The sequence below is a fragment of the Haemaphysalis longicornis genome, unplaced genomic scaffold, assembly GCF_048455015.1.
Source record: "Haemaphysalis longicornis isolate Haplotype H1 unplaced genomic scaffold, Haemaphysalis longicornis Haplotype H1 scaffold_3, whole genome shotgun sequence".
NCBI lineage: Eukaryota > Metazoa > Arthropoda > Arachnida > Ixodida > Ixodidae > Haemaphysalis > Haemaphysalis longicornis.
Window position 1 is genome coordinate 46,646,232 of NW_027526335.1, and position 21,718 is coordinate 46,667,949.

The 21,718-nt window shown below is 49.1% G+C and overlaps 2 protein-coding genes across 2 annotated transcripts in view; both read right to left on the reverse strand.

The window, feature by feature from the left end:
* The window catches only part of LOC144175204 (uncharacterized), a 49,316-nt gene extending 35,947 nt beyond the window's left edge, over window positions 1–13,369 (reverse strand). Inside the window, exons 1-2 of the mRNA XM_077704307.1 lie at window positions 13,189–13,369; window positions 3,077–3,129 (exon numbers count right to left, since the gene is read on the reverse strand). Coding sequence (XP_077560433.1) covers window positions 3,077–3,129; window positions 13,189–13,369 — 234 coding nt within the window. The remainder of the gene's footprint in view (window positions 1–3,076; window positions 3,130–13,188) is intronic.
* Window positions 13,370–13,557: 188 nt separating this feature from the next.
* LOC144175205 (beta-galactosidase-like) overlaps window positions 13,558–21,718 on the reverse strand; it is a 36,731-nt gene continuing 28,570 nt past the window's right edge. The window contains exons 12-15 of the mRNA XM_077704308.1: window positions 20,335–20,472; window positions 19,560–19,790; window positions 18,385–18,611; window positions 13,558–13,678 (exon numbers count right to left, since the gene is read on the reverse strand). Coding sequence (XP_077560434.1) covers window positions 13,558–13,678; window positions 18,385–18,611; window positions 19,560–19,790; window positions 20,335–20,472 — 717 coding nt within the window. The remainder of the gene's footprint in view (window positions 13,679–18,384; window positions 18,612–19,559; window positions 19,791–20,334; window positions 20,473–21,718) is intronic.

Consider the following 21,718-nt stretch of genomic DNA (forward strand, 5'->3'; position numbering starts at 1 on the left):
GGCGCGCGTGCAACGGAACGCGGTAAAATTTAATTGACTTGAGCAAACCTACCCCGTGTTTATCGTGGGGAGGAGTGGAGAGCGGGAGAATTGAGCGGGAAAGAGAATACGGTTAAACCGGGACATAACGAATTTGACGAAATTTCGCAATTTTTCGTTATGTGCAGGCTTTCGTTACCTTCAGGTTTTGAGTTAAGGCTCGCGCGAATGAAGCAGAAAGGAAACCACAACGGTAGAAATCAGTGACCATAAAGTCACCCTTGTAATATTTATTTTAGAGCGAGGATTGTGTGATTTCCGCCTGATGATTTGCCACCAGCTTAGTCACTATACGACACTACAAAGAAGCAAGGTGACTTACCCCCGTATTCGCAAACGGAACTTATCACTTCGGCCTTTTGACACTTCTCGGTACGTTAACATGCTTGAAGGACCACACTTATCCCGAAAGAGCGCCATTTAAAGAACTTTTTTTTGTGACATGGCGCACTTCCGGGCTCTTTTCCGCAATCAAAATCGGCGAGAGGGTCCTAGCTGGGATACTGGACCGGGTGGCGACGTTCTCCTTTCTCGCCGGCGGAGACGGTTAAAAGTTCGAGCTTGTCTTGAAAAGACAAAAACTTTTCGTTCTCAGGCAGCGGATGCACTCACCACTGAAGAACCGACACCACAGATAGCAGTGGAGACGCGCGACTACACGCCCACAAGCAGGCCTAGCCTGCACCCCATCGACACCACACTAACACCAAGGAATGGTAGGTTGCGGTGCGGGCGAAATGAGCTTCGCTACTGCATTTCTCCAGCAGATTATTCGAGAAAAAGTACAAGAAATGACTAATCAGCGTAACGAATTTGCTACATCAAGGTTAACCGTCGCAACGCCTTCGTTATATAGGGGTCACGAACACATGTACTTCAACGGGGCTTGAAAAATTAAAAAAAGAATAAAAAAACTTGGTTCAATCCAGGAATTCGATCGTCCCATAGAGGTTTGTTACATCCAGGTTTACCTGTAGAGGCATTTAAGTTGTGGGGGCGGCAAAACACTATCGTCTTTCAGCGACATTTGCCGCGAAGTGAGCAGATACGCGGCCATTTTCTTATCCAGCATGTAATGTTGTGGCCAGTTGGATCATTTACCACCTCGAGCGTTAGGTTCCGTGTCTCGCCGCTGTATTTGAATATAAAGCCTACAGTCAGAGACAACCCTGCGATTTAGCTGCTCCACAATGCACCAGAACGACCCATTTATGCAGGCAACAATTAAATTCCGACGACTGACGCTGTGGCATCCCGCAATGAAATCACGATTTTCTGCACTGGGCATGCAATGCCATAGCTCAGATCCAATTTGTCAGGCAAGTGATATGCCCCTGGTTGCCATTCGCCAAATATGCTTAGTTGGCAGCAAGGATTGCTCACTCTAGGGCATTGTGGCGGAGCTGAACCACGAGATTTCTTTAAAGTGTGCGCACACGCGAAGCTTGCAGATTTTTTTAATGAGCAGCATTCTTTGTCGAGTACCCCCACAGCGAGGACTGTGCAACTTCCTGCATTTTCATAAAAATGCAGATATCGCGGAAGTTCCACCTGTAATTATTCTAATAGCGCAAATAGATATACCTCTTCGGACGAAATTTTGCAAAACTAGAGAATAAGAGCAATATTTAAAAAATACGGAAAATGGCAAAACCTATAGCGCATGACATTTCCACAATAAAGCAGATTTCGCAAGAGTTTCACCTGTAATCGTCAAAATAGCGTAAATTGAGATAATCGGCCGAACGAATTTTTGAAAAAATTATAAACAATAAAAATACGAAAAATACGGGAAATGGCAAAGCGTATAACCCATGGCATTTCGACAATAATTCAGATTTCGCAAATGTTCCACTTCCAATATTTATAATAGCGTAAATGGAGATAACTGGTCGGTCAGGATTTAGAAAAAAAAAACAAAATATTTGACTGTAAAAACTCACACTTAACACAAGAGGCATAAGAATGCTACAAATTGGTAGAAAATTCTCTGAGTTTCTGCAGAACGTTTTCTTGTTGAATTCAAGTTCGGTGGACAGGCCACCCCATTTTGCGCCCCGCGTTCGCTCACGCATACGGAAATGATGGACCTATACATTGTTACTCATACTCTACTGCGGGACCTCACTGCGCGCGCGGGAGTTATTGAGTGCATTTGGAGAAATCTTCGAGTGAAAACAAGCCAGTACAGCCACACACAGGTATACTTTCTCCAGGTCACCTGGATGTTCCATAAAGTACGCAGCAGGAAAAAGAACAAATGCACTAAGGTCATTTAATATGCTCCCCCCCTCCCCCCCCCCCAAATGAAAAAAAAAAAAATAAAGCCGTTCCACTCAATGCGAAAGCTTTCCGAAGTGCAGAACAGTGATTCGCCATAATGGGCTGTACCGCCGTTATCCGCTCACTGCTACCACCCCATGCAGTTCCAATTTCCCGCCTTCACAGTGCTCGCGCACCGCCTGAATGAATGCGCCAGCGGGAATTCTGTTCTTTTTGGACGTGCTGTAATTTCGTATGTTGGAGCTGGTTTGCGTCACTCCGAAAGCGCCATTTTTTTATTGCGCGGCTGGAGCCTTTCTGCGGAATTTCGAACGCGCCAATTTCTTCCTGCGGATGGAGCCTTTCTGCGGCATTTCGAACGTGCCAATTTTTTCTTGCGGGGCCGCTTTTTTCGCTTACTATTGTAACAACCAACCCAACCAGCGTTCCTAACTAAATTAACGCGGGCGCTGCCGTTTAATTACGTATATTTTGTCTCAAATGTAGCTATAGTTTTCTTTGCGCTAAACAACGGGGAGATGTAGGACAAGCGCCAGCGGTTCGCGTGTTTCGAACGCTTATGACTATATAAACCGCTGAGCTTTCGAAGCCTCTGGGGTACACCGCGAACGACAGCGTTACCACGGGACGCCCTGATGTTCTACTTCGGTACAGCGAGCGAGCTACGACGACAAGGAGAGCTCCTAAAGTGCTCTAAACTTAAAAAAATGTGACAGGCAGGGTATCTTCCGACACGGCAAAATTTTATGCTTACCCGAGGAAAGAGGTTCGCCAGCGTCCTGCCGGCATTCTTCCTCTTCTTTTCAACTGAAAGAAGCGAAAGATTTATTGCAATTCCAACAGGTGTCAGCGGCGTCATTAAATACAGCGAACACCAGAGCTGCCCCCCTCAAACAAATCCAGCAAGGGAGCTTTTTCTGTGCTCTTGAAAACGGCGCAGAAAAGATCGAACGTAGCCATGGAACGCTTTGTTTTTATCATTCTGTGTTTAAAACTTCCCAGCTCTGCCTATATACCTCAAACTTCCTGTCGGACGAGTGGGCACCAAGCAGACCGGTGTGCCGTAATTAGCATGGCCGACTGGAAAATGTGGCCGTGTTTTACGAACAGTCATACCTGTATTTGTGCATTTTCATGAGGATATGCTAGATAACTTGATGCGCTCAGGTGATAAATAAATACAAGCGCCTTATCAATTGAAAGATCTTAATTAACTGCATTTATATGATTTTGCAGCATGGTATCGGCAGTTTTATTTGTCTAGCTTTAGAAAAGGCCTATATTATGCTACGCATGCTCATACGTATTTATTAACGGTCCGATGCTGCTCACGATAAAGTGAGACGAGATGTCTCTTATTCCTCAACAACGTGAAAAAATGTGTTCAAAATACTGTTAACACGTTTCTAGAAAGCGACCGCGAATATAAATTATCGGGGATTATATCGTAATCAGAAGCAAATAAATGAAATCGCAAACGAAGTGGCCGATTGCATTTCGCAAAAGATTTCATGTTGATCGGTCGCGAAACCGAAGATAACTCGCAATAGTGTCCTGTGTGCGTGGAAGGTAGATGGTATTTCAGGTCTCAGGAGTCACTAACGTCTCTCGTTATTGGTGTTCCTACCAATAATGCGCGCAATTCTGCAGTCTCTCTGGGCAGCGATGTTCGCTTTGCCAGAAGACATTCATGCTTTCATTTCGGCAGCCTTTGGATCCCGTTCCCAAAATCTAGAACGTGAAAACTATTGGGAATTTTTATGCCATCAGGGAAAGTTCACCATCGCAATAATTTGAGACGGATTCAGAGTGCTGCCCTTGATGAGTGGGAAAAGACAGATCCTCAAAGGTGTGCCGCGGCACGCGGGAGGGACTGAATTGGTTGATGGTGCGGTTTAACGCGCCGACGCAACGCAGGGCATAAGGCGCGCCGTAGTGGAGAGCTCCGGGTTAATTTTGACCCCCTGGGGATCATTAACGTGCGCCGAAATCTCGTACACACGGGCGTTTTTGTTTTCGTCTCCATCAGAAAAGCGGCCGTCGCGGCCGGGCGGAGCGACTGAATTACTAGTACCCTATAATTTGAGCTGCCACGTTAAACGGGGGCGTTATACTAAGTATTTCAGTCTCAAGCACACGCATGTAAGAAGAGGAAAATATCGGTACACCCGGCGAGGGACGGCTTCGGTACCGACCAAAAGTAAAAATAACCCAAGAGGAAATTACTCAGATATGTCCTTCTGGTTTGGTGCAGGGACAAAGTGTAGCTCACAGATACAACGACTCGTCCTGTGTGTAACGCTCTTCCCTGATTTATAAGCCGTCCTGTGCTGACCCTCAACCGCACTAATGGTTGCTGAAAGTTGAAAGGTAGTAAGTCACGACCACTTGAGTTGTCAGTATGTTCCCGGGTAGGAAAGAGTGCATGGCTCTCCTGCATTGTCTAACTACAAATGCTGCGAAACCAAACTATCAGCTTCAACAAATTCCTGAAACAGAAGCGGGAAGTTTGAAATCAGAATTCTCACGTAGGCTCATCGGTTTCCTCTTCTGCGGACTTCGAACTCCGGGACTTGCGAAGCCGGGAGTTGCGAGTCCGGGAGTTGCGACGCCTCCACCAGACTGAGCCTCTGCAAGGAATATTGGCGGTCGTTCGCAACGGAGGCATTACGCAGCCGGGATGTCGTAAACATACAGCAGCACAAAGCTAGACTAGGCCGCATGCGGGAAGCAGTTTTGATGCATATTACGGTACTCTGCAGGCAAAAGTAGTGTTTTAGGTGCGGAGTACCTTAGGGCCGCACAATGTGCGTCCGCGTCCGTGCGCATAGCATTTAAAATCGCAAAAAATCACACAGGCACCGGCAGGATTCGAGCCTGTGTTTGGTAGACCAGACAGATTTAGTGTCAGTCGTCCTACCCATTGGGCTACGACCACATAAGTCAAACAGCTTGTTCCCTCACCTGCAACGGTGCGGAGTACCTTAGGACCTCGCAATGTCCGTCCGCGTCTATCCGCGCGCAAACCACCATCAAGCGAAAATCAAGCGAAATTCTATTTGAGCCATGAGTTGCAGTTTAATTTAGGGAATAATCAAGGCGCAAGTCACGGCTCAAATCGAATGACGGTCGGGGCGCAAATCGGATGTCACTAAGCGGTGCAACTAGGATGTCAATTCGAGTCCCCGTTCTCCGCACCCTCGCCATCATCCACGGAGTGGAGATGCTGACATTTTTTATAATGTTAACCAAAAGGCTAGCGAATTCGGCCCAAGAGGAGTAACGCTTTAATTCTGACAAAAGTACCAAAGATACCACCACGTAAAAGCACTTCTTCATGGAGTGAGAAAACACCAGATATATTAGCAGGCGTCGGCTACGCTTTCATTCGCAATCTTGGTTCACCCCGTTCTGCGGCAGCGGGTCTGTGACCAGTTGCTCAAAAGTACAGTGATGCTTAAAGATGTCGCTTAAAAGCCCATAGAACGTAGGCATGTACGTATATCCCTCTACACGAATACGGCATAATCTATCTCGTGGCTCAACGGGAATTTCCTCAAATTAAGCAGAAAACCTGTGAGAACTCAGAATTACAATGCGAAAGCGTTAAATTGCTTATCGAGCTAGAAAGCTGCAGCTGGCGTCGGCGACATCTGAAGCAGCGCCACGGCGCCTAAACCCACGTGACTGCCAATATTTCCATAGCGCGTGCTTCGTATTACTGGAAGACCAAGAAAAGGACCACGCTACTGGGCAACGCATGGGCAAATGCAGAGCCGCGTAGAAAGCGGAGAGCGAGGCGGTGGCTGCGGCCTCTGAGCTACGCGTCGCACAAACGATTAAAAAAAAAAAACCACTTCCACCCAAAGCGGAATCAGCTGAAACAACGAAGTCAGCCCTAACGCCAACTGGCGCTCTGCAGCTCCCGCAAGTTCAGTTCCCGCAAAATAATGGGCAGCTAAAGGTCAGTGGCAGGAGGCTCCCTCCCCTCTCTCTCCCCCAGTGAGAGGAAGAGGAACCCGCCCTGCGAGGCCAATGAGCCCTCTATCGGTGGGTCTGGGAACCTCCCGGTGGTGTCGCAGAAAGCGGTTCTCAGACCCAACGACAGATGGCGCACTGGTCTCACCCCTGGCTGGAAGCCTGCTCCTATCTCTCCGGGATGTACGGCCTACAGCAGGCTTAAGAGAAGCCTCGACCTACAACAGCTCCGCTGTTGAAAACACACTTTCGAGCAGGGCTTCACGCATAAAGCCTTACGCATACAGGGGTTTACCATCGTTCGACATGGTGGCGCCGCCTAATCGAAGCGCGCAGGCTGCAGCTAGTTTCCGGAGATCAGGATGCCGCCGGTGCTGAAATGAACAGCGCCACGCGGCCGTTCGTGTACAGAAGCCCCGACGGAGAAACAGCAACACCGCGGGCGCGTAGGCTTCGACGGGGTGGCCGAAGACGCCGGACCGGACAACGAAGGCCTGCAATGGAGAAAAGTTGAGGCAGCAGTTTCCTCAGACCACCGTTCCGCCGATGGTTCCTCGCTCTTCTTCGCTCGCGCACTGACCGCGAGAACCGGAAAAGCAGGACGAAAGTGGTGATGATATTGACGCTCTATATTTTTATAATCTTGATGATGATAATATTGGCTCTCTACAAACTGTGATACTTTTTAAAGCGAAAGCTTCATGTGCCCCGTAAGTCGAAAAGGACGGCATTGTCAAGTTTTTCAACCACAACAACAATATCGGTGGGGGGGGGGGGGACGGGAGGGGGGTGCACGTGCCAGGCGGCTCTTTCTAAAAAGAAATTAAGTTGCAGGAACATGAGATAGTTCCGCCCTCTTATCTTAATAAAGAAAAAAAAACTATGTTTTTTTTTTGGGGGGGGGGGGTGAGTTTTAATGTGTTAATGCTCAAGCATTCTTTGCCGAGTGCCCTTCAGCACCAACTGTGTCTGCATCTGTAATCTGCATCTCCAAAAACATGCATAACTGGCAATGCTAAAACATGTAGTTGTTATAATGGCGCAAATAGCGATAAGTGCTCAAAAACATTTTGAATATCAAAAGAGAGAAATATACGTTTAGTGTACCAAGAGTTGCGAGCGAAAAATTAACATGCACAAATAAATATGTATTAGCGAAATGAAAAAATGTCTTTTGTATACAACTAAAAGAAATTCGGAAAAAAATTAACTAAATTGGGGAATAAGCGAATCAAAAATTTTGTAATAGCACCAGACATGAAACGCCTAGTTTTCGCATCAAAATGCATCATTGACATCATCGTCATAGTACTGAAAGTGAAAATGGGGAAAAATCAAGCTTGATGTGTCGAGGAGCGGCGTAGGAATGCTTGCGCGTTAGTAAACAATATTTTCTAAATTTGTGTACATTTTTTTGCTTTGTCCTTTTCGCGGTTAGTATCGACGTTTCTCAGTGCATACGGTGGTTGTGCTACAGTATTTATCTATTGGGAGTCTCAATCGTGTAAATTTGTATTTCTAATTGCCATGTACAGCTTAGAAAAGCTGCATGAAAAGCTTATGTTTGGATCAGGCGAGCCGCTGATCGAAACAGACCCGCACGCGCTTTCTGAGCGAGATCATTTCTGAGAGGTACATTTTATACGCTAACAACTTCTGTAAGCATTAGGCGATTGGTTGGCCGCTCTGGATATACTGATCAACATAAATTACTCATTATGCACTCAACTGATGGCTTTTGCGTAGTCATATACCTCAGCTAGAATCTTTTCATGTACTATAAAAAAGAGAGAGAGAGAGAAAAGACCTTTATTCGGCCGAAGTTACAGGCCGAGCATGTCCACCGCCTGGGCGACCAGTCCGCGCTGTTCTTCTTCTCCTTCAGAGCCGAGCCAGTCGGTCCAGGTGGTGATGGAAAGGGATGGAGAGGGATAGGAGTCAGATAGCTGAGCCACCGGGCAGTAGAAGAGGCAATGAGGTAGATCAGCGTAGGCAGTGGGGCAGTTGGGACAAGAGGGGTCAGACCTATAGCGATAGAGGGAAAGGCGGGAGGGAGTGATCAGGGCATTCATTTGGATGTGCCGGAGGAGTCGAGCCTCCGTTACGGTGAGTGATGGGTGAGGAGGCGGGTAGAGGCGTTTGTCAAGACGGAGCTGAAGGTAGACCTCCTTGATGGTACGGCGAAGGGAGAGCCTCGCACCGTCCTCCGAGGGCCCGGGCCAGGGGATCAACGGTGCCCGGTGAAGAGTTTCGCGGGCGAGTTGATGCGCCAACTCATTGCCGTCAATCCCGGAATGTCCAGGGACCCAACGGAGGAAAACGATGGATGGCTGTAGAGCGGAGGCCGCTCGTTCGACCTCCTGTTGAAGGATAGAAGGTAGTGAGCGATTTTGTATCTGTATAATAGCGGCGTGAGAGTCAGAAAAGACTGTGTATTCGGGGACGGGGGGGGGGGGAGAGAAGCAAAGGACTGAAGGGCATGGGCAATGGCGAGAACCTCAAGAGACATTGCTTCCGGAGGGTGAAGGTATGGGCCGCTAGTGTGGGTTTCTGCTTCAGCAAGGTGAGGGTGGTACAGAATGTAACCGCACGAGCCTCGAGGCGCCACAAAGGAGGCATCTGTGTAAGCAATTCCCTGGGTCGCGAAAAGAGGAGAATGATGCTGCGCGGCCGCATGACGACGACCTGCATGAAGGACAGGGGACATGTTTGACGGGAGAGGGAGAATACGAAGGTTGGGCGCCGAAATTGCGTCAGGAGGGGTAATGGGGGAGACGGGAATCGGAGATATACCCGCCTGAACCAGTAACCATTGACCTTGACGGGTAAGGGAGAGCCGAGAAATCTGGGAATCTCGATGGAGATTGAGGAGAGAGCGAAGGGAATGAAAGAGGCCCGTGGCAAAAAGCTTATCTGTAGAAGTGGTGATAGGGAGGTTCAGTGCTGCTTTGTAGAGTCCCACCAAGGCGGTCTCAAGGGTATTGAGTTGAGTGTTGGTGAAGGAGATGTAAGGGATAAAGTATAAGAACTTGTTGAGCGCGAGGGCATGAGCAACCCTGCAGGCATTAGCTTCGTGAAGACCCGCCCGTCGAGTGACCACACGACGTAGAAGGTGGGTTACCGAGTGGCAGGTCGCGACGGCGCTGTGTAGGGCTTGTATGTTCTTGGCTGCATGCAAAGGAAAACCAAGAACCTTGAATTTGGTGACAACAGGAATGGGAGAACCAGAAATATGGAGAGAGATGAGGGAATTGTGGGCACGCTGGTAAGAGGAACGGTTGAGAAGGAGAAGCTCGGACTTTTCTGGAGCAGGGGAAAGACCAACAGCGGTGAGAAAAGAGTCGATGAGATCCAAGCCACGTTGCAGGGTGCTCTGCACATGGCCCGGAGAGCCAGATGAACACCAAAGGGTGATGTCGTCGGCGTAAAAAATGTGATGAAGATCAGGGATTTCAGATAGTTCGGAAGCCAGAGGAGTCATAGCAATATTGAAAAGGGTGGGGGAAAGAACAGCACCCTGAGGAGTGCCTCGAGTGATGTGGTGGGGGTCGGACAGATGAGAGTCGACTTGAAAGCGAGCCACTCGGTGAGAGAGGAAGGAGCGGAGATAGGAGTACATGCGGGAGCCGCAGGACATTGTGGCAAGCTGTGCCAGGATATGGTCATGGCACACACCGTCAAAAGCTTTACGGACATCGACGGTCACCAGAGCGTGGATTTGGGTGAGGGTGGAAGAGAGAAAGGTGTGCTGGAGAAGCAAAAACATATCCTGAGCACCGACACGGCGACGGAATCCGATGAGAGTATGAGGGAAGAAGTCCCTCTTTTCGAGAAATTCAGAGAGGCGAGTCAGAGCCATACGCTCAAGGGTCTTACCAACGCATGACGTTAAGGATATAGGCCGAAGGTTAGCGATGGAAGGAGGTTTTCCAGGTTTTGGAATCATGGTAATAAGGGAAGACGTCCAGGAGCTAGGTAGGCTGCCACTGTCCCAAGCTTGATTAAAAATCTGGAGGAGGAACTCTTTCGCATTGTCGGGGAGGTTGCGGAGAGCCGTGTATGTGATGGCGTCTTCTCCAGGAGCAGAACGCTTAGCATTTCCAAACAGGGCCGCCTCGAGCTCCCGCAGAGTGAAAGGGCGGTCCAGATCAGAATTAGGTTCACCTGAGTAGTCCATATAGCTAGGAGTAAGAGGGGGCGGGAGATAAAGAGAGGCTAGTTGGTTGAAGAGATCGGAGGCTGTTCCTTGAGCAAGAGCTTTAGCTAAAGTGGGAGCAAGCGTGGGCTTAGTGCCTAGGAGAGATTTAAAAAGAGACCATGTCGATCGTGAGTGCAAAGCTGAGTCAATATTGTCGCAGAGAGCACTCCATCGAGAATGTTCGAGGGAAGCGCAGTGGGCAACAATCTCGTATCGTAGAGCAGCGATTCTGGAAGCGAGCTGAGTATTTTGGGGTTGGGAGCGGAAGGAGCGCTGCAGTCGTTTACGCCGGCGCCATAAACGGAGAAAGTGAGGGTCAGGGTCTTGGATTGGATGACGGATGCGAGCACGACGACTGCTGCTCGAAAGCGCAGCGGCAATGCCCGACGTCCAGTTCTCATACGACTCAAAAGAGTGGGAGGCCAAAGCCGTGCGGAAGGCGTCCTAGTCAATGTGAGTGACGAGGCGACGTCGCGGGATGTGGGAAACGGATATGGAAAGATGAATCAGAAAATGGTCGCTGAGGAGGTTTTCCGCTGTGACCCGCCACTGAACTGAAAGGGGCCCCCGAGAGAAAGTAAGGTCGGGTGTCGTGGGCCGCTGTGAGGTAGTGCCGGCTCTGGTAGGGGAGCCCGGAGTATTAAGAAGGGTGAGGTGGCGTTCCTGTACAAGACAGTGGAGAAGGCGGCCAGGTTTGAGGGTCTGCGGGTAGCCCCAAAGAGTGTGAGGTGCATTGAAGTCACCCCCAAGGATTAGATTGGTGGTGGACGGAAGTGAGTGAAGGAACTTGCCTAGCGCACTGAATAAAGAGGAAGTTACAGGCGGGTTGTAGAAAGAGAGAAGGGCCAGTGAGAGTTTAGAAGAAGGATCGTAATAGACCACGCCGACTAAATATTTGAGAAGGGTACAGGGTATGTCCAGTGGTTCCACGAGCATCTCGCCACGCACATAAATGGATGCTAGCGGCGTGCTTGTAGCGGCATGGTGGGCGCGGTAACCTGGGATGGCACTAGTGGCACGGGCCTCTTGTATCAAAAGAAAATGAGGGAGAAAATGGCGGTTGAGGAGGTACTGATGGAGATGCGTCTTATTATTGCGTAAGTTTCGGCAGTTCCACTGCACCACCTCCAAACCCTCAGCACTGGACATCTAGGTAGCGGTGGATGTAGAATGACGGTCCTTTTTCTTAGCCGGGGGGAGTGATTCTTGTAAAGAAATAGCAATGGAACCAAATGACTTAAGTTGCTCGGATTGGGCATTCAGCGCGGTAAGAACTTTGAGGATGGAGGTTTCGAGCTGAACCAATCGAGTGTGCTGGGCGGTGGACGTGCTTTCGACTAAGTCTGCCAAAGGCATGAGTTGGGTTGCAGAGGGAGCTGTGGTGAACGTGGCAAGGTGCTGATTGAGCTGCGCAAGTTGGGAGGTAAGACAGGTGGTGGTTGCTTGGAGTGTTTCGGTGAGAGACTGAATCTGCTGTTGCAATTCCTGGGAAACGCGCTGCTGCTCACGCAGCTGGCGTTCGAGCATCGCGAGTCGGAGGTCGAAAGAGTGACGGTTTTCCTCATTCAAGGACGGTGAGGGTGGAGCATTGGAGGAAGCGGGCGGTGGCACCGACGGTCCTTTCAGTTTAGCAGCGTACGAGCCCAGTTGGGATGTGACCGGTGAGTCAGATGCAGGTTTAGAGGACGGAAGGCAAGGGGTGTCCTGCGTGACCCGGCGCAAAGCTATGCGGCGTTCAAACGCAGCTTTAGCACATGCGCGTTGCTTTTCGAGGAGGAAGGGGCAGGTAGGGTCAAGAGAGGGGTGAGTGTTCACCTTGCAATGAATGCACCAGGGCTGAGAGCATACGTGGGTGCTAGGGTCAGGTGGTAGAGGGGCAGCACAACGGCGGCACTTGGCCGGAGCACAATGCTGCGGGCACTGGTGAGCCCGGTGTCCGAGAGCGAGACAGCGGGTGCATGTGGGAGGTTTAGGCTTGTGGGGGCGACACCGAAAAGCAACACGTTTGAAATATACGAAGCGGGGGATTACGGTGCCAGCAAAAGTAATGAGAACTGATTGGGTGCTACCCATCATGCGTGCAGCAAGAATATCGGTGGTATACGACTCTAGTTCCTGCATAATCTGAGGAGGAGTGAAATGGCCGCCGACGTTATGGATGACACCAAGGCAGGAGATGGGAGGGCTGCGAGCATAAGGTTTGATGCTGATGGTCTTACCATGAAGCCGAACGTGAGAGAGAGAGAGTAGGAGATGAGCGGTAAGGGGGGAGTGAGTTTTCAGAAACACAAGGCTCTGAGTGGGCTTCGCCTGGAGGGTGATTTCTTCACTTGTCTGGGAGGAAAGTTGTGCAGCGGAGGCAATAGCAGTGAGCAAGTCGTACAGAGGTAGCTTGGGAGTAAGGGTGCCTGGAGGAAGTTGGATGCCGACAGTGATCAGTTCGGTGCGGGATCGGGCGGTGGAAGCGGGTTTACGGGCGGAGCCAACAGTGGTCCAGGCGTTTTCCGAAGATTGCGTTGTAGCGTCATCTCCTGGCGGCTGAGTGAGATCCATTTCGGCCGACGCGTCTTCAGTCGGAGGCACGGCGGGCTTAATGGAATGTTCTTGTCTATCATAGGAGGAGGCAGCACTACGTAAGAACTGGGTAACGGAACACACGGTAGAAGGTGTAGCTATGAAAGGTCCAGTACCGGCGGCAGCGTCCAGCGGCGACGCGGTTGGTGGGGGAGCAGGGCTCTTGACTTGTTCCGCGGCCAAGGTCATCGTCGGAGACGCTATGGCGGCGCAATCTGCGGTGAGGAACGCAGACGCCCGCAACGGGACCGTCGGCCCTGCGCTGTCGGCGCCACTCACAGCGTTCGGAGCAGGCATCGCGGCGTTTGCAGAGACGACTTCAAGATTTTGGCTTGCGGGGTCGGCCATAGCACTGAGTGTGATGGGAGAAGGTGCAGCAGCATCGGAGGCAGGAGGTTGGAAGAACGGCGAAGCGTCGGTGGTGATCGGCTGTAGGGGCCTGGTGCTGTCTTGCATTCCCGGAGTGCCAGGGCGACGCTGTAGTCTTAGCGAGGCGACGCGGTGCTTTGGACTTTTGAATGGGCCTGGGGGGCCACCCCGTCGTCGGACCGGGACCCCGATGGTGGCTGGGTGATCCTGAAGGCTTCGTGGAACGAAGGGTAATAACTGCGCGGGCGGGCAAGGCCCTCAGCAAAAGCAGGGGCAAAGAAAAACGGAGCACGATATGCGGCTATGAAACCTGGACTGCGCCACCTCAAGGCATTCCTATAAAAAATAATGACGTTATCAATACGTAATTTCAGTTCTGAGGTAATTTCAGAGCGTCGTTATAGTCGACACCGTTGGTGCGAGAGTCATGTAACTTTCTAATACACTCTTCTCAACCCCGCCGACCACTATGCCCGAGAACTAGCCATCAGGGCCGAGGAAGAGCAACCGCACCCCGTCATGAATTATAAGGAGATCGTCCGCCTATGCAAAGAAAGTAGAACGAGGCTTCCGATGCCGCACAAGCAGCTAAGCAGACGACACTATACGATACTGCGCCGCTTACAGGCAGGGTCGCTCGCACACCCGGCGCTTCAGCACAAAATGTACCCGGCAGAACACGGGAACACATGTACGTTCTGCAAGGGAGACGGCACTCTCGCGCACATAATTGGGGAGTGCACAAATCTCAAAACACCCCCCTACACCCTTCCCCCCTCCCCCAACCCGAACCCGCTCGAGCAATGGGAGACGCTACCCGACCCGAGCGCAGTGACGCAGCTCCTCCTGGTGTCCACGGCCAAGGGATCCTCGGACACAGTTTCACAAGACGCCGTGGAGGAGGGAGGAAGGGGGGGAGAGGGGGCTTTTATTGATTTTTTGAGTGGTTGGGCGGGCTAATGGCGTGTCTCCTTCCTCCATTGTGTTCCAGCTGCTCTTACGGTGGTGGTGGTGGTGGTAAACTTTATTCACAACAAAGGTAGAAGAGGAGGGGGTGGAGTCAAGGGTGGAATCCTATTTCCAGGACTCCAGTGGCGAAAGCCCCTAGCTTGGCTCTTTCCAGCAGTTCTCGCTGACTGGAGAGGTCCGAGCTGGACAGTGCCGCTTCCCAGGACTCTATTGATGTGTTGTAGTTGTTCTGTTGCCATATGGTCGGGCAGTTCCATATAGTGTGGAAGAGGTCTGCCTTCTGATGGCATTTATGGCATTCTTCGTTATACTTATCCGGAAACATGAGCTGCTCTTACAAATGATGAAAATAATTATGACAATGATGATGACGTTCCTTGGTTAATGGTACATACCGAAACAGACGATCAGCCAAACAAAAGTCCGATCCTTCATTCCCTTCTTGCCTCTGCCATCGATCTACCTTTTTTTTTATTCTCACGTGTGACTGCGCGCTGTTTTCTTCATTTAGATTTTTACGCTTACGTTTCATAGTTTTGTGTAGCGTGCGCAGAGATACCATCATCATCAACAGCCTACTCAGACCCACTGCAAGGTGAAGGCCTCTCCCACTGACTTCCAACAGCCCTTGCCATGCGTCGCTCGAGTCCAGTATTGGCCACCGAATTTCGGTATTTCATCCCTTCATTTTGCTTTTGACCTTGCTTTCTTCTAGACACATCTCTTGGTATCCACTATGTTACCCTCTGTTACACTCAGTTACACTCTGTCCACCGTTTGTCGACTAGTCTCACTTCATGGCCAGCCCTTGCCCATTTCTTTTTCTTGACTTCAACTATGATATTATCTACTCGAGTTTGTTCCCGGCGTCATGAACCTCGTTTCCTGCCCTTAAGTGTTCCTCCTATTATTATTCGTTCCGTGGTCCGTTGGGCGGATCTAAGTTTGCTTTCTATTTGTATAGTAAGTAACCAAGTTTCAACTCCGCATGTCATCACCGGCAGCATGCACTGGTCGTATATTTTTCTTTTTAATGAGAGAGGTAGCTTGACTTTCATTATTTCAGAGTGCTTGCCGAATGCTCCCCAGCCCATACCTATTCTACACCGGATTTCTTTCTCGTGGTTGGGGTCAGCACTAACCATCTGTCCAAGGTAGTGGTATTCTGTTACTTCTTCTGGCATTTCGTTTCCTAAGCTGAAGCGGACGTTCTTGGCATGATTATTCCTCATTACTTTAGATTTTATAATATTATTTTTATCCCCATGGCCGTGCTTTTGATTGCAGTTCCTCAAGCATTTTTGGAGGTGTTCTGCAGTCTCACTCAGCAATACTTTGTCGTCCGCAAACCCGAAATGACTCACGTATTCTCCGTTTATCCTTAATCCTGTGTTTTCCCAGTCAATCTTTCTGGATACCCCCAGTCTTACTCCCTTTTGGACGGGAAATTTCTCGCTTTGCTTGTGGAGTGTAATCCTGCCCGTACATCCCTTATATATGTCGTCTAGAAGTATTACGTAGATCACTTATATTCCCTGGTCTTTTAATGTTTTTAGCGCGGCTGCGGTTTGTACTCAGCCAAACGCTTTCTCATAGTCTATAAATGCCTAGTAAAAGGGTTTAGTGTGTTCTCTGGATTTTTCTATCACTTCATTCACAACATGGATGTAATCGTTACTTCGTAGCCCCTTTATTCGGAGGCGAATCAGAAGAAGCACAAGATGGCGATCAAGCCCAAGCACTGATGATGATCCCCGATGAAGCGGGATTGTCGATGTCGAGACAAGCTGTAGCCGGAAACAAAGCTTCCTAAAAAAAGTGGCCACGAAGACGTGGCCGCTCTTCGAGGACGTGGAATCGGCTATGAAGAAGGGAACAGCACAGTTCACGGTTGTGATGGGCGACTTTAACGCCAAAGTCGGTGAGAAGCAAATCAAAGAAAGGTCAGTGGGAAACTTTAGAATAGACAATCGCAAAGGTCCGGGAGATACACTGGTGGGATTTGGGGAGAGAAATAAGCTGCGGTTGATGAACACATTATTCTACAAACGAAAGAACAGGAAATGGACATGAAAAAATCCTGATGGTACAACAAAAAACGAAATAAACGTCATTTTAAGTAGCAGCGCAGGTATTGTGCAGGACGCAGAGGTTCTAAGTAAGGTTCGGAGCAGCGATCGTAGGATGATTAGATGCAAGGCAAGCCTGAATCTAAAAAGAGAAAGAAGAAAACTCGTGAAAAGGAACAAACCTTGCATGTAGTCAGTCAGAGTAAGGGTGGATGAGGTTAAGATAACTCTCCAAAACAAATTTGCGCTTCTAAAGGAGGAGAACGAAGGTAGGGTAGATACGCTAAATGACAACCTAACAACGGCAATCCCAGAATCTGCAGCACCTGTGGGAGAAACAGCATGTAGGTAACTAACCGGAAAACTGACTAGTAAAACGAATGAACTGATTGCGAAACATGAAGGTGTCAAGTGTGGTGGATCAAATTGAGCTAGCAGAGTTGTTTAAATTGATTAACAAAAGTAAAACAACTGACATTCGCGCATATAACATGGCAGTGATTGAGAAAACGTTGGAAATGGGAGGAACTTTGAAAGCAACTAAGTCAGAATGTACGCACTCAAAGACGAGCAGGGTAACAATACACACAACATGGACGAGATAATAAACGTAGCAGAACGATACACTGGACTGTATTCCAGCGACGTTAGGTCGGGGAAACTACCGAGAGTACCAGCTTTGTTTGCGATGCACCCCTAGTTACTAAAAAGGAAGCAGTACAGGCTCTCAAGGACATGAAAAGAGGAAAAGCTGTAGGTGCAGAGATATACGAACTAGAATTGCAGTGCACTGTAACAGGAAATTTGATATATCCGAGGTAAAACGTAGCGCATATGTTCGGATAAATTTTCACTACACTCAGGAAAGCAGGTACCACACTTTGAGCTAAATAATACATGTAGGAAGCTAGAGCTAATAGTGGTGGCAAGTTCGTTCGACAGGATGCCCAATAAAAGCGCCTTAACATAAAACAAAAACGGCAAAACGTGCAAACATGGGAACCTCGGCTTTGACGTTTTCACGTGTCATGTAATTAGCGCTGTTATTAGGTGCATACTGTACGTGCCGAAGCTCAGCCACTTAGGAGCTGCACTTTAATGCAGACTTACCGGTGGCTGCCCAGAGTGGCCGCCCAGGTTTCTGCAAAAGTGACAACGCGCTACTGTTTCTGATTCTTATTGATGCTTTAACGCTGCCGTTTGCTTTTATTAGTATCCGTTATTCCAGCGCATTTCATTCATAGCAGTATTTGTAGCTCAAAGGTGTGTTTGTTGTCGCCTCCCACCTTCATCTCTCGCCGAGAATTAAAGGTTTCTCATCGACTGATGTTACGATGTCATAAATTGACGTGCATGGGGAACCCAAGTCTTCCTAACCCTCTTTATTGTAACCTACACGAATGGCCGCCTTCTGGCGCTACCGTTTGTCTCCCAAATGCCGAGACTTGGAAGAGTTCAAGGTGGAAGGTTTTACTGCGAAACTATCTAGTTCAGAACCCTCCTGGCCCTGGCGTAGCTAAATTTCGTTGTCGCGATTATTTCTTGAAGATTAAAAAAGAGAGAAGATTTTAACTACCGACACTGTTCTGAATGCAATGGGGAAATGGGAGAAGAGTTATCATTTCCGACAATTTTCTACTCCCCAGCACCCCCCTCCCAGTTGCCGTACGCGCTTGGCTGCGGGCAGTTGGTGTACGCTATCTAGACGCACAAGTGCCACTGCTGAGGCGCTCTCAACCAAACTTATGAAATAAGAACATGTATAAGAAGGCAAAGGAGAGGTGCCAGTGGCAAAGTTTATCGCAGTGTTCCAGGCAAACCAATGACCAACAAGTTTGGGGAAGCGAATGATTGGGTTTTATTTATATAATTATTTATATAATTATTTATTATTTATATAATTACGTGCTCCTGTGCGGGGTTGCATCGTGCGGCGCTGCGTTGACGTACGGACTGTCAACAAATTCCACGCTGCACCATCCGGGCGGTGAAGAGCGAACGCCCTCTAGCTCCAGCAGTACGAGCAGGTTGCCGTCACCCCTGAAGAGCGAAAGAGGCACGTACAAGCTCCTCTGCGGACCCTGGTGAGTCCAGTAGCGGCCCAGGTTAAACCCGTTCAGGAAGGCCACACCCTGCATGCGATCGACAGCGAAACACTCGCATTGGGCCTCTGAGACGCGTTTTCATAAACTTTAGCGCGCAGTTCTCGCGAGCCGGTAAACTCAACGTTAGGTCAACCGTTACTGAGCGCTCGCTCGCCCAGCCGGCGTTTGGTTGTCATCGAGAGCACAGGGTGCAGTATCTGCTTATATTCATTTGCGAAATAATCCGGGCTAGCAATACGTCTTAGCATGCGGCTGTTTTCTCACATGAGAGCCAACTTATCACCATAGTTACGCTGCCATTTTTCATCACACCGCGTTATCCTCGCCAAAATATTCAAACTTCTATCGTTAGTTTCCCGCTGAACTCAACGGTTTTTTTAGCTGAGATTATGTGCGGATTGGCCGAAGAGAGAAGCCCCATCTCATTTCTCTCCACTCGTCTCGTGTGCCCATTGTAACGCCCCGTAGATCCTGATGTTGGGTGAATTTCACACGAAGCTGTACATGACACGGATGCTTGGATCTTTCGTGTCCATGGGCTCACACAAAAAGCAACTGATGCAATCGCTACGTGATTCCCAATGTTAGCGAGTACCTTTCATCCATCGTGGGAATGTGGGCTGGATGTATTTTGCGCTTCTTCTTTATTGAAACGAACACTGTAGCACCTGCTGTTTGATTCTGAGGCGTGATCCGAAACAAAAACGGCTTTTGCTTCCATTGTGTCGTGTTCAGCTGTCTTTCGCCTCATGCGTCCTCTGTTCGGCGCTCTCTTTCACCTCGTTCTGCCCCGTTCTGCTCCGTGCGGCGATCGCACTTCCGTTGATCGCGCTACAGGGGTTTTTCGTTCACGGACACGATTGTTCCCAGACCCGAGTCACCTCAGCTTCGATGTAACAAGCGCCAACAGATTATTCCCAGTGACACCCAAAGCGCACGAGCGTCCCACGCGATAAGGTAGCTCCGGAGTACCACCTTGGTCCACTTTTCGAGCAGCAGGAAGTTGTCGTAGAGGGGCAGACCACGGACAAGCGCGAACGAGGTCGCGTACACCGCGAGCCCGCCGTTGTGGTCGTCGGCCTTCACGCGCAGTTGCTCTATGGCCGTGGGGTCTCGGAGCCAGGAGGCGGCGTCGGACAGGTCGATCGGCCGCATCTCCCAACCGCTCAGAATCCGGCCGTCCAGCGTCACATTACTCAATAAGCCCTGTCAGAGCAAGGGAGGACGCAGCAAGTGAACACGGCGAATACACAACGCGACTTCACAACGCTGTCACGTATTTTCGTCACACAAATTTCCGAAAATGATTGCACGAGTTACATTATGCTTTTTTGGTATCGCTCTAAAAGGCGAGCTCGGGCGAGTTTGTACATTTTGAAGAAATACACAACAAAACACCAAGCAGAAAAAAAAAAAACGAATCAACACAGCGCTGGTTGTGGGAAAAAGGCCAATTTTTCGTAACAGCAGCTGTTATATTCCCCACAAAAGCAATACTTAAACCACGGGGTATACTATCAGTCCTGGCAACATGAGCGCGACTTGTGCTTGAAAATTTCCAACAGGCTGGCCTCATAAAAGCGACAACTGCAGAAATCAAACGTTATCCCCTCGTTAAACTCCAACGTACATGAAGCTGGGTGTGTACCAGTTTTGTCGTTATTTTATTTCGCGTCATCGCATGTGGTTAGAAAAAGATGGTGTTTTATGTCGTCTTATGAAGCTTTTGCGAGCGTATTTTGGCGCTGACCTTTGGGTCAAGTAGAGAATCGCCGGAGCTGATTCGTCCTTGGTTCTCCACAAGGATGGACAGGGTCTGCTGCGGCTTGACATCACTCAGGATGATTTCGAGAACGCTGCTCGAGCGAGAAAGGATGCCACTTAAGGACTGGAAGAGCAGAAGGAAATAATACAAACACAATTTTCCTCCGAATGTTTCTTCGCGCATCGAATATAATAAGTACGACCTCGGAAATAAACTACACTGAAAACAGCAGTACCTCAAAACAACTAGTATTGCGCGTTGTGATTTCTGGCGCAGCTGCGCTCCCCCCCCCCCAACACGCACCTAAACATACGCACACATACATTATTAGTTTTATTATCCACACATACACACGCATAATTACTATTAGAAGCTGCGTGTATACTTTGTAGTGCACTTTACTTTGTACTTGTAGTGTAATTTGTAGTTTACTTTGTACTTTGTAGTATACTTTGTAGCGTACTTTGTAGTGCACATTGTAGTGTATATAAGGAAACTTCCCGTCACCACAGACAATCGCATTTATATCGCAAGACGATCCAAAGAGACTGTTGGTGAAAATGCCATAAAAGTTTCTTAAAGGGATGTCATTTTTTATCAAAGCCCCGAGTTCAACATACGTTTGCTTTGTTCTAGCGGGTAGCGTAAATGCCGCTGGACATTTTCATCGAGGCAGATGAATGTATTGATGCGGAGAAAGAGTGCGCCTACAAAGCAGCCTATCACTCTCCTGTGCCTTTCATTAGGGAGCTTCTTGCTTTTTCCCATGCCTTTCCTCGCAGCAGAGAATGGCGAAAGCGAGAGGTGACGTGATCAGAACCTTCCCGCCTGTACAGAGCGACAGTACCAAACCTCCTAATAACAGCTTCACCCAAGAAAATGTCCGCCTTCCGCTAAAGTGGCTATTTGGGCTTGTTGGTTGAACATGATTGGGGACTACAGCGCAGCTTGCACACGGGCAGAAGGGGGGAGAACTAGACAGACACGTGCAGTGGGACCAACAGTTTATTGAAAAAAAAAAAATACGCACACATATATGTGCGCAGTAGCCACGCCGTACTGCTTGTTTATCAGCCGCGCATGCGTAGGAAGTTTAATTCCTTCTTTGACAGTGCTACGGACGGTAAGCTGACACATGCCAGTCCCAAGCTGTTAATTATTCAGTTCAGCTTTAATGGTCTCTCGTGCGACACGGTCAGAGCATTTTTTTTTTAAACTGAACTGATTAACAGGTTGGGACTGGCATGTGTCAGCTCACCGTCCGTAGCACTGTCGAAGAAGGAATTAAACTTCCTACGCATGCGCCGCTGATAAACAAGCAGTATGGCGTGGCTACTGCGCACATACATGTGTGCGTAGTTCTTTCAAT